General features: G+C 40.9%; 1 protein-coding gene across 2 annotated transcripts in view; it reads right to left on the bottom strand.

Moving 5' to 3' along the window:
* Nucleotides 1-17,177, bottom strand: part of WSCD1 (WSC domain sialate O sulfotransferase 1) — a 267,943-nt gene that overhangs the window by 19,269 nt on the left and 231,497 nt on the right. For both annotated transcript variants that reach the window (XM_089683784.1, XM_089683785.1), the window contains exon 6: nt 3,761-3,938. In XM_089683784.1, coding sequence (XP_089539910.1) covers nt 3,761-3,938 — 178 coding nt within the window. The remainder of the gene's footprint in view (nt 1-3,760; nt 3,939-17,177) is intronic.

The raw sequence follows: 17,177 nt of genomic DNA, 5'->3' as shown, positions 1-17,177 counted from the left end.
ACAATCCCTTAATACCTGTGGTGAACATGCAGCATAATGCTCCAAGAAGCAATCCACATCATCCTCTAATAACCATACCAGGGACTCTACCTGGTCTGCACTAAATGGCGGAAAAAAGTCATTCCTGCTTTCAGGGGCACCAGATGAAGCCAACTCTACACAAACCTGAATCAAAGGTTGCACCTCAGAGAACTCTGTGCCCTGATCTACTAGAGCATGAGCGATCCTTATACATTCTAGCAGTTGATCCCGGGTATACTCCCTCAGAGCCTGATAAGCATATTCTCTGTCATCAAAAACCAGCAGCGACAAATACACCACCTCATCAAGATCCATCTTTCCCAGCAACAAGCCAAGATGGCTTCCCTGTGCAGCCACTTCTGGTCAGGATGGCCTTGGTGTAATGTCAGGGCTCCAGGGTATGACCAGAGGTATGTGACTGACGCAGGGAAACGCAGACTTCAGATATGTTATAAACAATATAATTTATTAAAGACTAACAATACAAACATAAACGCAGTGCACCAAACCCTAAGCTAACACAAATACATACAAGGTGAAACAAACCCAAACCTAAACTGATACAGATACACAGGTACATCCACATATAGAGCACAACGTGATCAGGCAGGCCGGGTCAATAACTATCGGGCAGGTAGGTACAGGAGGAGCAGGCGGAGAGAATGGTCAGGGTCACAAGCCAGGGATCAGAACAGGAGAAGTCAGCAGAGGTCAGGATCAAGCAGGGTCAGCAACAAGACAGGAACAGGAACGCAGGTTTACAAGATACAGGGCCCATGAAAAACACACACACCAAGGCAAAGACTGCAGGTCTGGCCATCACTTAAATACACCTGCATAAGCAGTTTCAGGTGTTTGGCTGGCTGCAGGGTTGAGTCTCTGATTGCTGGGAGCACCCGCTGGCCAGCCCTGGTACTGCAGCCCACAAGGCAGGTGAGTCCCACCATTACTGGCAAGTCCATTCCTGACAGAACCAATGGCTCCTGCTTGCTGTATCAGCCAATGAGGGAGCAGAGACCTGGAACAGCCAAGGCTGTCATTCACATCGCTGGATCGCGATGAGGCTCAGGTAAGTATTGAGGGGGCTGGGGGCACTGCTGCACACAAAAGGTTTTTTACCATCATACATAGAATGCATGAAGGTATAGAATCTTCAGCCTTTACAACCACTTTAAGTATGCATGCAAGCCATACATATGTGTTTGCATTTGTATGTGCATGCATGAGGTAGCTTTAAAATATATATTTTTTTAATCTGACTCATAACTTTTTTTTATTCTACTCTTTTCACTTACCTGTATTACTATTACTTACTTTTGAACACTTATAATACATGCCTTTGGATGAGACATAGTAGAGTTGTCAGGTCTGTCATTTTTCCACATAATTGCTTCCATACTTTCTAAGTCACTGATCTGCAAACAGCATGCAAACAGGGCTCTTTTCTGGATCTCGTTATAGGTCAGTAACTTATACAGTATCGAAGCCCTAAGATCAATAAGACATTCTAGGAACTAGGATAGCGGCAGCAATGGAAGAATCCATATTCCCTTAACATTTCTTTAAAGCTAGCTGATCTAGAGTAAAAATTTGACTTCAGGTCCACTGCTATACAGGTCTTCCTGTGTGTAAGAAAACCCACTCTATCTGTCATCTTATGCAGGCTCAGACTGAGTCCAAGCAGCTGATGTCTTCCTTCTGCTTCATCTTGCTTGCTGGGGAACTGTGTGAAGCGGAAACCCTGGATGCTTAACCAGAAAGAGCAAATTGGCACAACTGATTGGCTCCTAGAGCTACCCCTTCCTCTTAGTGTTGCTGTGCAGGGGATTGCAAGAGGTTGATATGTCAAAATCCAACACCTACAATATTTGCATTCAAAAATAAATGTATTTTTTACTAGTTTATTTTTCTAATCTGCCAAAAGATGAAGGTAAAGGGTACTTTAAAATCTTAAAGAAAGCTGCTGAAAACTGTCTGAAAACTTTGCAAATGCTTAACAGCAGCTTATTGTATGCATTGCTCTTATACAAGCTGAAGCCTGAGCACACGACCTTTAAAGTGAAGTCTGCAATGAAATGCTAGATTCCTTCCTCCATAATAGCTTTACAATAAAAAATAGTGACAAAAGTTAGTGCATATACTTACTTTCCCCTCAGCTTCCATATTTATAAAAGGTAAAGCTTCAATATTTCTGGTCAATTCCAGAAGAATGTAAGCTGCACCCTGGCAAAGGATTTTGTTCTCGCAATATATAGGATACTCAGCATTTCTGCAGGATGTGTTTTGCATTTGTACTGCAAGGTCTGCTTTAAAGTTTAATGATTGGATGGGTCGTCTTCTAAGGGGCATCCAAGTAGATGCCCCATGGAAGATGTCCCATTGAATAAAATGTGTAGGGTGAGCCTAGCGTTGACATCATCATGTCTGGTATGAGGATCAGTGGGCGCTTGTGCTATGCTTTTGGCTTGCTGTTTGTTTGTGAGTACATGCAATTTTATTTTAATAAACAGTATTAACATACTTCACCAATGGCATTCTCATTCATTATCCTTGAGTATGAATATTTATTGCTCAATCTATGTGGGAGAAAAATCCAGTGGTGATCTGAATACTGTCATCTGAAGCTGAGAGGTGCCAGGGTTTAACTGTGGCTAAAATCTTTCCATCCACTCTGGATTTGTCCCCAAAGCATTGTCACCTCCCTATATTTGAGGATGGAGGATCTGGTAAACAGCTGTCTGTCTTTCATGGTGGCTGGAGCGCAGCACTGCAATTAGTGCCTGAGGTGTCTGAACACAGATTGATGTATGGGACCGCTGTGTGAGGCCCCGATTCATGTGATCAGTGATCACATGAACAGTAGTAAACACATCATTGTTTACTACTTGTGAATTCTGTGAATGATCACAGAGGTCACATGGTACAAGGCTATTTACAACAGCCTTGTACCATGTGACAAGCTGTGACCAATCACAGCTCTCACAGTATTTCTCAATGGCTGCAAGAATGCTGCCAGAGAGAAGGAGAAATGATTGCTTTTACAGCCTTTATGTAAAATAAATAAATAAAATATTAATCACTCTCCACAAGTAGTACAGTGTCACTATGGTGACACTGTACTGTTAAGGTGACGGTATGTAAAAAAAAACCCATAAATAATAATATAAAAAAATAAAATGAAAATGTAAAACAATTTTTTTTTAAATTATAATTGTTTTTTATAAACTGATTTGGGTTTTTTTTTTTTTACCAAAACAACAGCTGAATACATTTTGAATTTTTATAAGGTGTATGAAGAAAGATTGTTTATTTGTAAAATTTTACACTTTTAAAAAATGTTTGGTCTGTTTCTTTTATTTAGCAAAAAAATAAAAATCCTAGTGGTGAATAAATACCACCAAAAGAAAGTTTTAGCTGCCTCAAAAAAAATGCTAAACATTTCATTTGGATACAGTGTTGCATGAACGTGCAATTGTCATTCAAAGTCTGACAGCGCTAAAAGCTGAAAATGTGCCTGGACTGGAAGGGGGTGAAAGTGTCTGGACTTGAAGAGGTTAAAGTTGTTTTTAGTTTCCTTTTTTACCAAGAACAAGTGGAGATCCTTTTATACCATAACTTCAGTTTTAATACAAAATTATATTTTGTTAATAGAATCCATATTATGTTACGCATCATTTTCTAAATTCACAGCTTAACATCTGTACTAGTAGTTAGGTGAGGCAACAAATGTTGATTTTACCTTGTATGGGAGTTTGGTAGACAGAACAATAGCTGTCCTCCCTCAGGACCTCTGATCCAATGCTGTCATTCAGGGACCCAGTGCACAAAGAGTCATCCAAGCGTTCATAAAGGTTAAACTGAACTGTAGGGTATCCACAGAAGCATTCCAGCCCTCGGATAATTGCCAAAGGATATTCCTGTATTCAGAAAACATGAAGATATAAAAATAAACATAAGCCAGCTAGAAAATGCCATCTTTGAAGCAAAATTTGTTACTTTCATTTGATTTATTTAAAATGATGTTTGTCAGCAAATACAAAATAGAATGCTAACACTTCTCTTAAGTAAAGATTAAACGCAAAGCAGGTTTTTTTTTTTGTTCCAGTAAGCATTTAGGCCAAAATAAAAATCAAGGTTACCCAACACATTTCACTATAAATTCCAGAATAAAAGTATTAGAGAAATACCATATACTAATAAAATTCCCACTTTGTGTTGGGTGTTGACTGAAAGCACATGGAGGAGATCAAACCAGGCCTTATTAATCAAAGAACTGTCTGTATTGCCCTGTAGCAACCAGACTCAAGCTGTGATTCACTAATGTTCATCTTTTACTATGGGTTTGAACCTGATCGATTTCCACAGGGCAAAGTAGATACTATTAAAGGCATTTTAATTAACTAAAACCAGTGTCTGGTTTATAGAGGCAACAAGAAAAGATGGAGCACTAAATTGCTTGTTATTTTAAAACAAGTCTTTGGTCCGTCAGACAAAGTTGCTTATTACACTGCAGAACAAAAATGGAACAATACTTGCTGTGACTAACAGTTCATAGAAAATCAGAAAGAAAACAATTAAATATCTATTATGATTATAGAGTAACTATATTTTCGTTATGTTCCCGTAGAGGCTGTTGCCTATGAAGTCCAGCTAGAAGAGCCCAAAGTAGGTACAAATATATTTACTGATACAAAAGTACAGTTGTGGCCAAAATTATTCAACCCCCAATGCTGTAAAGGGGTTTAGGGACTATAGTGTACATTTGGAATTGTATTCAGAATCAAATCCTACAAGGACGTTGTAACTACCCAAATGCAACTAAAATGACATCAATTGTTTATGTAATACAGTAGTAAATGGTTCTTATGTGGTTTCTTCATTGCCACAATTATTCAACCCCTTAAAGACTACCACTCTGAAGAACAGAGGTTCATACAGGTGCTTTCCATCAGGTATTGAAAACACCTGTGGATGTCACCGAGCAGCAATCAAGCATAATAAGCACCAATTAGGCAGCTTTAAAATGACTGTGATACTCAGCTCCTTCTAGACATTTACTGGTGTGGTTACAAACATGGTGAAGGCAAGAGAATGGTCCAGGAAGACAAGAGAAGAGGTGATTTCTCTTCACAGGAAGGGCAATGGCTATAAGAAGATTGCAAAGATGTTAAACATACCAAGAGACACCTTAGGAAGCATCATTCGCAAATTCAAGGCAAAGGGCACTGTTGAAACGCTACCTGGTCGTGGCAGAAAGAAGATGCTGACTTCGACTGCTGTGCGCTACCTGAAGCGTAGAGTGGAGAGAAGTCCCCGTGTGACTGCTGAGGAACTGAGAAAAGATTTGTCAGATGTGGGTACAGAAGTTTCAGCCCAGACAATAAGACGCACACTGCGTAATGAAGGCCTCCGTGCCAGAACTCCCAGGCGTACCCCCTTGCTGTCTCCAAAGAATAAGAAGAGTCGACTGCAGTATGCCAAAAGCCATGTGGACAAACCACAAAAGTTGTGGGATAGTGTTCTGTGGACTGATGAAACAAAATTAGAACTGTTTGGGCCCATGGATCAACGCTATGTTTGGAGGAGGAAGAACAAGGCCTATGATGAAAAGAACACCTTGCCTACTGTGAAGCATGGTGGAGGGTCAATCATGCTTTGGGGCTGTTTTGCTTCTGCAGGTACAGGGAAGCTTCAGCGTGTGCAAGGTACCATGAATTCTCTTCAGTACCAGGAGATATTGGATGGAAACGTGATGCAGTCCGTCACACACCTGAGGCTTGGGAGACGTTGGACCTTTCAACAGGACAATGATCCCAAGCATACCTCCAAGTCCACTAGAGCATGGTTGCAGAGGAAAGGCTGGAACATTTTGGAGTGGCCATCGCAGTCACCAGACTTAAATCCGATTGAGAACCTCTGGTGGGACTTAAAGAAAGCAGTTGCAGTGCGCAAGCCTAAGAATGTGACTGAACTGGAGGCCTTTGCCCATGAAGAATGGGCGAAGATACCCGTAGATCGCTGCAAGACACTTGTGTCAAGCTATGCTTCACGTTTAAAAGCTGTTATAACTGTAAAAGGATGCTGTACTAAGTACTAAGATTGAATGTCACTTGGGGGTTGAATAAAACTGATAATGCTGTGAGCACAGAAAAGACATTTGTGGTTATTTCATTATAACTGTTATGTTATATTTGTCTGACCTACAAGTGCCTCTTTAATGTAAATGTAAGCAAGATGACTGAATGATCAAAAGCAATGTCAAACTGGCCAAAACACTCAATTTCAGTGGGGGTTGAATAATTTTGGCCACAACTGTATATATAAATCACAAACAACCCTCTCCAAAATAAACCCTAAAATAAAAACATTTAAAACATGACATACCTGAGTCTAAAGTTCGTCAAATAGTTTGAAAATATATATACAGAGTTTACTAATTAGTGAGCATATAGAACTACACAAATGATCCACTATAATAGAAGCTGAGTATTGTGATAAAAGAAAATAAAACAGTTCAGAAAATCCCCAAATAGGTGTAATTGATTATGTTAGTGGTATCCATTACACTGTACAACAGACTAAAAGTATGTACAAAAAAACATGAAAATGCACAAACATAACTAATTCAGATTTACAAATGCGAATAAGAGAGGCAGAAAAGGTGTATGAGATTCAAAAGGAGCAGTGACATGACATGGAGATGAAAAAGGTAATACCCCAAATTCTCAACTCAGCAAGAGTAGACTATAGCCAGTCATAGTATGTAGGCCATATGAGGAAGTGAAACGCCAACATTAAGATGCCCCATGTATTTTGCAATTAAGCCACTGCCTCGGGAGAAGAATATTAACTGTACAAAAAAGGAGAGCAAGGAAAAGCCGGAGAGTCCACCAGAATTAAATATAGAGTGAGGTACCTCCAGAAATACCTGGTAGGATGTTGCCTAAAACATACAATGAAAAACCAAGGAGAAATAAACTAGGCTACACACCTAAAAGGCTAACCTCAAAAACATGTTTATTATCTCATTGAACCATACAAAGTAAAAACACATTGCATTGGGGATCTAAAAACCACTCCCAACCATAACCCCCACCCCACCCTTTGCATAAAGGGGGACCTCCCACAATGGGCACCCTAAAGATAGTACCTGAAGAAGTCCCAAAGTAGACAGGATGAAATGCATCAGTGTGGTCTCTCGCCCCCTCCCTCCATTCCCCACACACTACCCACACACTGCATGATGTCTCCTTAGGACTCTATATGCATAGACACGGCATCTCCCTCCATGATGCACAGTTGACAGCCACAGTTGGATGATTAGCGGAGCCTCTACAGGACATGGCCTCATCATTGGGTCTATAAGCTTGACTTACAGGACCTTGCTGGTCCCAACACACAGTGAGTACTGGCGACCTGGTGTTGTTATCTAGGTTGTATCAGCTGTGTAGGCGTGTGCAGACTGGACTGGTTACACACATCGAGGTTGCTGTGGCAGGTTGCTGTGGCAGGTATTTAGTTCCACTGGCTGTGTCACCATCCATGTCCTCACTATCTATACATTGATTGGATTTCATTTTGGAGGCTTTCCATTACAGACTGCTGCAGTATGCTTATGCCTGGTAATCAGCCTGTCTCCATATTTGCAGGCTGTATGTGCATATTCATTAACTTTATCCCAGTGGACACATCTTGCTGGACATTATTGTTAGGACCAGGGGCAGACTGACCATTTGGAAACTCGGGCACTGCCCGAGGGCCCAGGGTCAGTATGGGGCCCAATGAGATGCCCCTGGTACCTTTTTCATAGGCTTTTTTGAGTTTGGGCAAGAACACAGGGGCCCCATGATCCCCTATTGCCTGGGGGCCCCATGAGTTGTCAGTCCGCCCCTGGTTAGGACTCTCATTTTTCCTTTGGATTGGCCTGAGCCAGACTGTGTGCGTCTATAGACACACAAAGCGTGGCTCCCCCCACTCCTTCCTCTCTGGATCTGACTGACAGCAGCAGGAGTCAATGGCTACAACTGCTCTCAGCCAAACTTGTGAGAGCATGGAGAGGGGAGAGAAGAACTGAAGCTGGCACAGCACTGGGTCGATACAGGAGTCAGGTAAATGTTAGGGAGGGAAGCTTGGGGGTACTGCTATTGTAAGTTCTTTACCTTTATGTAGAGAATGCATTTAGGTAAATAAACCGTTTACTTTTACAACCAATTTAATAGTGAGGGAATACATTGACCTGCTGGCTAGTCCAATTTATGACAGAACCCTGATCTACTGTATTTTGCAATACCAAAATAAGTGAAAGTAAATGTTTTATTCTTTTACCAGTAATTCAGTTAAAGTTTAGACTATTTCTATATCATTTCCTTTTTGCTAACTAATTTTATAGTGACTGGATAGTTTACCGTATTTTTCGCTCCATAAGATGCACCTGACCATAAGACGCTCCTAGGTTTTAGAGGAGAAAAACAAGAAAAAAAATATTCTGAACCAATGGACTGCAGACACAGTATAGGGGATGACCAGAAACTGCGGACATAGGACAGGAGATGACCATAGACTGCGGACATAGTACAGGAGATGACCAGAGACTGCGGACATGGTACAGGGAATGACCAGAGACTGTGGACACAGTACAGGAGATGACCAGAGACTGTGGACATAGTACAGGGAATGACCAGAGACTGTGGACATAGTACAGATGACCAGAGACTGCAGACAGTGCAGGGGATGACCAGAGACTGCGGACCTTTGGGGAGGGAGGGGGAACGGGTACCTGAATTTGACAGGTACCCGCTCCCACTTCCGTGAAGTTGTCCTTCCTTCTTCTTCCCGCGGCGGCTTCTGTGACAGCCGGGTGCCCACTGCGCATGCGTGAGAAGCGCTGCGCTTTGTGAATGGCCTGGAGTCTTCTGGGACCTGTCATGTGTCCCAGAAGACACCGGACCATTCACAAAGCGCAGCGCTTCTCGCGCATGCGCAGTGTGTAACCGGCTGTGACAGAAGCCGCCACGGGAAGACTGCAGCGCTGGAGCGAGGAACAGGTAAGGTCCTGCAGGAGAGAAGAGCTGAGCGGCCGGCCCGATATTCTGACATGGTGGCGGCAGAAATACCTGACGGCTGCTTTACATTCGCTCCATAAGACGCACTGGTTTCCCCCCCCCCCCTTTTTTGGGGGAAAAAAGTGCGTCTTATGGAGTGAAAAATACAGTAAGTCTGTTATTTTATGAAAATATATGGGATGTGAAAATGTAGATAGATTAATCCTCCATAAATAATCCGTTAATTTTAATAGGTGGTGAAGACCTTTAAATAGTTCACATTCTGTCTTTATTAACTCTTTCCCACCACTGCCTCCGAGCCCGTTAAGAGCTTGGAGGCAGGCATCTGGGTCATGTGACCACCATGATTGGCTGTCATAGAGGTCACATAAACAGAAAGCTCCTGATTACTAGTATGCTTCGGGAGCTTTCCGCTCCCTGCTGGTGTCTGTGCTCACAGTGTGCATGGCTCGTTCTCTCAGCACAGAAAATTGTTTATTCTGGGCTGGAATTATATGGCCTCTCAAAGTCCATATAAGTGTCATGTCGGCGGGAAGAGGTTTATTTTATTTATTTAATTATTACAGGTACTTATATAGTGCTGTCAATTTACACAGCGATATATATATATATATATATATATATAGTGATTGAAAAGTAACTCCTTATTTTAAAAATCTTATACTTTATTTTTAATCATTATTTTTACAAAAATGAATAAGAGAAAAACACACATAACATGGAGTTTTAGTTAAAATTCGATATGTGCACCAGCATTCGCCTGCAGCTTCTGAAGCTGCTCAGGAATCGCATCAACTGATCTTTGCAGGAACTCTTGTGGGATGGCAGAAATAACTTCTTGTAGTCGCCCTTCAAGTTCTTCTAAAGTCTTTGGTTTCGTAGAGTAAACTTTTTCCTTCAACCAACCCCAAAGAAAAAAGTCTCAGGGTATTGAATCAGGCATTCTGGACGGCCACTCATGCGGACCACGTCGACCCAACCATCTCCCAGGAAAATGTTCATTAAGCCATTCACAAACAATAATAGCAAAATGTGGAGGAGGGGTGTAGGGGAGGGGCTCTGAGGTCACGACGCCGCGGTGGACGAGCGGCATTTACAAGTACAGGATCTGGGCACATACCTGCTGAATACAACTTGGCTGAACACTGCAAAATGTGAGTGGCGATTTCAATTATAAATTAACGATTGAATCTCACAAAGGATAAGGTACTATTGTGGCTCTTTTTTACATGGTTTACTGGGAGGAGGAAATACCATCTAAACCATCTCTAACCACCCATTGAGGCTACAGTGTAAAAGGAGGAATAAGGGAGACCTCTGGTGGCAGAAATAAGGCAATCCACAGCATGGATGGAAACACGTATATAGTGTGAAGATTTCCACCTTGTCCTGATAGGACAAAAAGTGTTTTTAGCCACTTTGTTTGGCTAAATAAGGAGGTGAGCGCACACCTATCTATAGAGCACGTGTAAGGGACCGCCTGACAGCACCTCTATCAGTCCTCCGGTAGAGCCTCCCCAGCGTGCGGAGTCTAAGCACCGGAGCACTTGTTCACCAGGGCCCCTGATGGTGGGGATGGACTTGGAGCGCTCCGGTACCAGGTCGCAACTACCAGGTATCTCCAACAGGGGTAGAGGAGTCTGACAGGGGCTCCAGAGAGCTAGGAGTCTGATGTAAGGGAGCCTAGTGATCCCTGCGGGGTGGATGGATGGATGAGCTAAATCAGAGTCATGCAGGCCGGGACGGTAACTAGAGAATCGGTAAGGTACAAAACGGTAGGCAAAGGATAGTCGGGTCACACGCAGGGTCAATACCAGGAGGTCAGATCTAAACGGGAACATCCGGGAGCAGGTCAGGCAAGCCAAGGGGTCAGGACGGGAGAAGGCAACAAGGTCAAAACAATCCAGATCAGAAGTACTCACACACAGGTAACAGGATACAAAGACCATTCGGCAACAAGTGTCTGTGCAGGGCTAGCTTAAATAGGCCGCCCTGCACCTGACAGGCGTAGCCTGGGTCCTAGTGCCTGCCTAGTACTGTCCAGATGACGTGCGCGCCTGGGTCCTAGTGCCCTGCCACCTATACGTCTCGGCAGACACCTACGCATGTGTAGACCCATGCGTCGCGATGGTTCCTGACAGCACGGGGAGTGTGGCGCAAAAACACCTTATTTGTCACTAAAACGTTATAGAAAGCACAAAGAGGACTATTTATGAAGTGTTTAAAGTATTGGATTAGTATTATTTTTGAAATAGCACTATATGTGGCACTGGTTTAAAGTAAATACATTTTTTCACGTTTATTATTCATTTAATCACTTGTATATGAGTTTAAATGTATATTGTGGAGCGCGGCGCACATATATATATATTTTTAGATATATATAATTTTTTATATAGTGCAAAATGTGGAGGAGCTCCATCTTGCATAAAAATCAAGTCTTCAATATTCTACCAGGTATTGACAACTGGCCAGATTTCATCTTGCAGCATAGTGAGATACCTTTCAGCATTCATGGTATTGCAGATTTAATTGTCATAGATTAAGGAACATACATTAAAGAATTAAGAAAAAAATCACTATATATATATATATATATATATATATATATTGTACATTCACATCAGTCCCTAACCCTCAAGGGGCATACAATCTAAGGTCCCTAGCTAACATTCATACATACACATACTAGGGCCAATTTAGACAGGAGCCAGTTCACCTAATAGAATGTCTTTGGAGGTTAAAGAAATGCTGTCAGTTGCAAAAATTATTCCAGATATAATTTTCCTACAGTAAAAAAGCTATTATATATTACCTCTTGGGCAATTTGTGACTCCTACATTCACCTCATTCCAGAACTGAAGCTTCCCTCAGAACATACAGAATTTGACAGTCCCAAAAGTGTTGGATGTCTTTGTCCCCTACCATATGATGTGGTTCCTTCCTCTGACCCTTACATCTTTAGATGACATAGCAGCTATATTGGAGTTCAGGGAAGGAGCCTACTTAATCCAGGATAACTACATTGAATTTGGAGACCCATTAGGAACTCTTAAAGCTTTTGTTTCCTGTTAAAATCATGTTACATTTTTCAAACTATTTTCAAATATTACTGGGCTGTACAGAGTATGTAAGTATACATATAGTACATTACCTACAAAGTTGAAAGACCAACACTTGCCCAATTTTTTTCTTAAAAAGCTCACTCAGGCAAAAACAACTCAGGCTGCCATATTCACATTCAATCCAGAGCTGCCCCATGCAGTACCTCTTCTCTGCCACAAGATGTCCTCAGTCTTCTAGGTTGAATTGGGCCCACGTTCATGATTGAGGGTATATTGTGAATGGAGGGCAGCAAATGCCCAGACCCTGTGGGGGTGTAATCATAATGCTCTTCATTCCTATTGTACTAATGCAGAGAACGGTGGTGTCATCACATCACCTCCACTTTCTGCATTAGTGGGAACCACATAGCCTTGAAAAGAGATCAAGATGAAGAGGACTCTTTTGTGTCATGTGATCAGCTTGAATTTTAAAAAGGTGAGTATAACAAAAATGCAAAAAATACTCACTGGGAACCACAAAGAGGGAGTGGGGGGGGGGGGGGGGGGGTTGATTTGGTAAGAAGCACAGAGCTCTGGGCTAGGCTTTATTCCCCTTTGTTAACTGCATATATTCATAGTTGCTCTATTCAAAATATAAAAATAAACTTTCCCTTCATCACAGGTCCCACTTGACATTTGTCTTCTTGATTTCTGGCTTCTAATATGGTTTTATGTTGAATGCATGATGTAGATAGATACAACGTGATGCTTCCATTTGATATTTGTGCATTTACGAACATCCTTTATACTGTCAATTATGCCTTTTCATTAAAAATTCTTTTGTAAAGAGAAAAACATGTTGAGGTGTCTTGCACTAGCTCTCCATGTAATGTTCTTCTAATCCCTTTGCTTTCTTTTCCTGGAACATCTCATTTATAAACTAGAAGTGTGGAAATTACTCGTCAGATATTACACACTAGGCGTGTTTCAGCGTGTCTCAGACTTGAATTAAATTGTTCATTTTTAATTATCTTCCCAAAAGGTCACTATGACATCAGTATATATATATTCCAAACTGTACTACTAATATGTTGTTTTTGATGTGTGCGTGTGAATTTGCTCTTCTTTGCATACCAGTATTTCATATTAATTCATGAACACAGGTAGACAATACAATAAACCAAATATCTTATTCTTCTGGTGTCCAGATCACAGCCTGCAGCAGCTGGCATCTGGCATTAGGAGCATAATAAAGGCAAAGAAATTCTAATAATGTCAGCTACAATGATCAGGAGCAAGTATAGAGGTAATTATGCATAGTTGTATGCCAGCAGTAGCAGCTGCAGTAATATATAATTTTATTTTTATTTTTACTATTATAATTATTATCAATCATTTTCGGAATCCTTTCCAAGGTACCACCCGCAGATCTTGTTTTGTTGATATCCAATTCATTCTACTAAGACATTGATTACTCCACATTTGTCCATATTCAGTCAGCTGCCAATTATTATAAAACACTACATTAATAAAACACACTTTGTAAAAAAAAAACTTAAAATATATGAAAACAGCCATAAATATCCAAAATATGAACTATAAAGTAACAGGCATATAAAATCCTGAAATTAAAGATACAACCACACACAATCCAAATGAGTCGTAGTAGTATTTGTGCTAAAATGGTGGTACAATTGAACTGATGATACAGCCTGTATTACAATCTGATTGTACACATTCCTTTAGATTTAATAACAACTAGATAGGGCAGGGCCTGCCCGATTGGATACAGTTTGATTTTTGTATACCAAAAGCACAAAAAATTGTTCAATAAAGCAAAATATCAAGAGCCCATGGCATGGGGCAACAGTTTTCTAGTTGGGCAGTAAAAGAGAAGTACGGGGTTTATTAAAAAAACATTTATACTCACCTAAGTAGATGCAACATTGATCCATTGCTGTATCTGGGAGACTGAGCCAGCTGCCTGTCCAATCTTCTGGCTGGATCCCAACCATATGGTCGGGATCTTTTCAGAGCCTGGACCAGTTCTATGATATTAGCCAGCAGCAGGCTTTAGTGTGCTGTCGGCTGAAAACGAGTCACAAAAGATTTCACTATACCTCTCATTTAATAGTCAACAGCAGTGGTCTCCAAACTGTGGCCTGGGGGCCAGATGCAGTCCCTTGCTTGCTTATATCTAGCCCCTGGGACACTATTTCATCCACCGATACCAACAATGGGGCATAATCCCCTCCCCCACACACACACACACACACAGACACACAGAAACCACTGAAGAGGCACAATTCCTCCCAATGTCACCAACAATTGGGCCCAATGACAAACCAATGATGGGGCAGAATTTCTCCCACTGACACCAACGATGGGGCACAGCTCTTCCCACCAGCACCAACAAAGAGGTACACATCCTCCCACTGACACCAAGCATGGGGCATTGTTTTTCCTCACTGACGTTGGGATCTTATCTCCTCCCTAATATAAAGTTTGGAGGCACCAACAATTGGAATCAATAACACTAATGATGAGGCACAATTATTCCCAATGACACCAACAATCAAGCACAATTCCTCCAACTGATGCCAACGAACCAATGATGAGGCAGAACTCCTCCCACCAACACAAACAAAGGGGCACAATTCCTCCCACTGACACCAATGATGGGGCATTGTTTTTCTCCACTGACTTTAGGACCTTATTTCCTCATAGTGGCTACAGTCTGGCCCCCCTAAAGTCTGAGGGACAGTAAACTGGCCCCCTGTTTAGAAAGTTTGGTACATGGAAAATCAAAACCAGAACTCATGGACAAGAAATGTATGCAATCATTATATAAGAAAAGCAGCAAAGTATAAGAGAAGTCAGTGAACACTTCCTATCATACAGGTTAGATGGGCAGCACTAGTCAAAGAAAGTGGGTCTGGGGGCTTGTGTTGATGACATCAGTTTGAGGCATTTTGGAGATCATTCAGAACTCAGTGATTGATGCATTTGAGTTGCAGTTAACCTCCTTCTGACTTTTGATCTGCTTCAAGTTGGTGTTGCATTTAGGGCATTGACTTGTATGGGAACACAAAACTAGTCTCTGAAGTGAACAAAGGCTTATTGTGCAAGCCCTAAAATGGGGGGATATATAGGATGTCAGTTAGAAGCAACCCTAGCATGTATAGCTCACATACAGTATTTATGCATGATAATCATCTGTGATGTCCAGTGGTTCGATAGTGGTTATGTGTTAGCATATTGTTTAATGTAGTATAAGGTCAAAAGCAGCACATAAATAAGTTTCAGGCAACTCCTTTTTTTTTAAGTGGTATTAAGCCCACAAACAAAAATATAATATATTGCAGCTTACTATTTTTTAAATGTGGCTGCATTAATTTCCTAACTTTAGGCTTTTTTGCCTTTATTTTAAACTGGTGATTCAGCCAGTAGCACACATCCTGCCTTATGGTGTCTCCACTTTGGATGGAGGAACAATGGAGACACCTTTGGACAGCCACATTGCCCATCTAGGGATAGTTAAATGCATTAGAAGAATTAGATATACTTGTGTAACAAATTAAACATAAACTCCCTAACATTTTTTAAAGCAGTTACAGCAACAGTTTTGTTTTACATTTAGGATAAAGGTTTTACATACAGTAAAATAATCATTACTAACCATCAAACTGACCATTGTAAGCAACCTTTCTAGTGTTAAATGGTTTGTCTCAACCCTCTCACTGCTACTTTTGCAGGACAGCTTGGTCTGCTAAAGGAAATTGAAAAAATAACGGATTTGCTGGCTGGATTAACAGGTGAAAAATCAGGCAAAAAAGTTCACACCAGAACGGGTTTGCGATCTACTGTGGGTGTCAATGTATTCCTAACGATACTCCAAATGCAAATTGCAAATGCAGTGGTGTTGATTTACTAAAACTGGAGAGTGCACAATCTGGTGGAGCTGTGTAAAGAAATCAATCAGCTTATAACTTCAGCTTTTTTAATTAGGCTTTGACAGAAAAAACCTGAAAACTGGTTTCTATGCAGGGTTGCATCAGATTTTGCACTCTCCAGTTTTAGTAAATCAATCCCAGTGTGTTTTCCTGCATTGGATCACTTGATACCACCGTACCATGTGATCCAGTTGCACTATATTTTTAAAAGTACTACATGCTCTACTTTTGGTGCGAGCCAGTACGATTTCAGCCCATTCAAATGGATGGGCTGAAAATCACACAGCACTGAATCACACAGAAACTTAGGTTTGAACTGGCTCTAAATTCACTCAAAATTTACCTAATATTTACCAATTTTTCCCACTTATTTCAATTTGTAAAATCAGTGAATCTTGGGTAAAATTATGATGACAACTGTAAAAAAAAGCCTCTTTGCTGCTTATTCCACCTTTAAGCACCTAATATTAAATTGGGTTCTAATTAAAGATATAGTTAACACTGCCTTTTTACTCACGACAACCAGATTCATCAAAACAATTCAAAGGGGGAGACACCACCGAAAATTCAGCAGATTATTCTAGGGCTCACCTAACAGTATGAAAACAATAGCAATCAATGTAGGTTTTGTAACATATCCAATTACTTTCTCACATAAAATCCGTCACACAGAATTGTTTGCAACTGCCACAAACATAAGATCTTGGCATGATTTAGTGATATGTCATTTCATATCTACTGGCACTTTTAGAGACAGATGCAGACCAATTCTCTTAGAATTTTGCTCTTAGCTGTTATGTTTTGAAACTGTACATTTATTATGTTTTTGCTTTTTTCAAAGAGAACGCACAGCTGAAGCTGTTTACATTCATAATCTATCTAATCTCTAACCTAATGAAAAATTCCTATGGAACCATTCAGATAAGAAAATTGGTCACTCCTCTAACTGGAGAGTTTGGTTTAATCTGAGGCCGAGCTATTGAACTCTGTAAACAACAGTTTTTCATTGAAGCTAAAATCTGGACAGTAAAATACTTCCAATTAATGACTGAGCGGAGATTGCAATGCCTAGAGTTAGGCTTTAAGATTGTCCCAGT

Source organism: Staurois parvus, unplaced genomic scaffold (genome assembly GCF_062004578.1).
Source record: "Staurois parvus isolate SC_StPar_1 unplaced genomic scaffold, SC_StPar_1.0 ptg000321l, whole genome shotgun sequence".
NCBI classification, from domain to species: Eukaryota; Metazoa; Chordata; class Amphibia; order Anura; family Ranidae; genus Staurois; species Staurois parvus.
Note: the sequence above shows the minus strand (reverse complement) of the source record. Positions and strands in the feature narration are given on the sequence as shown.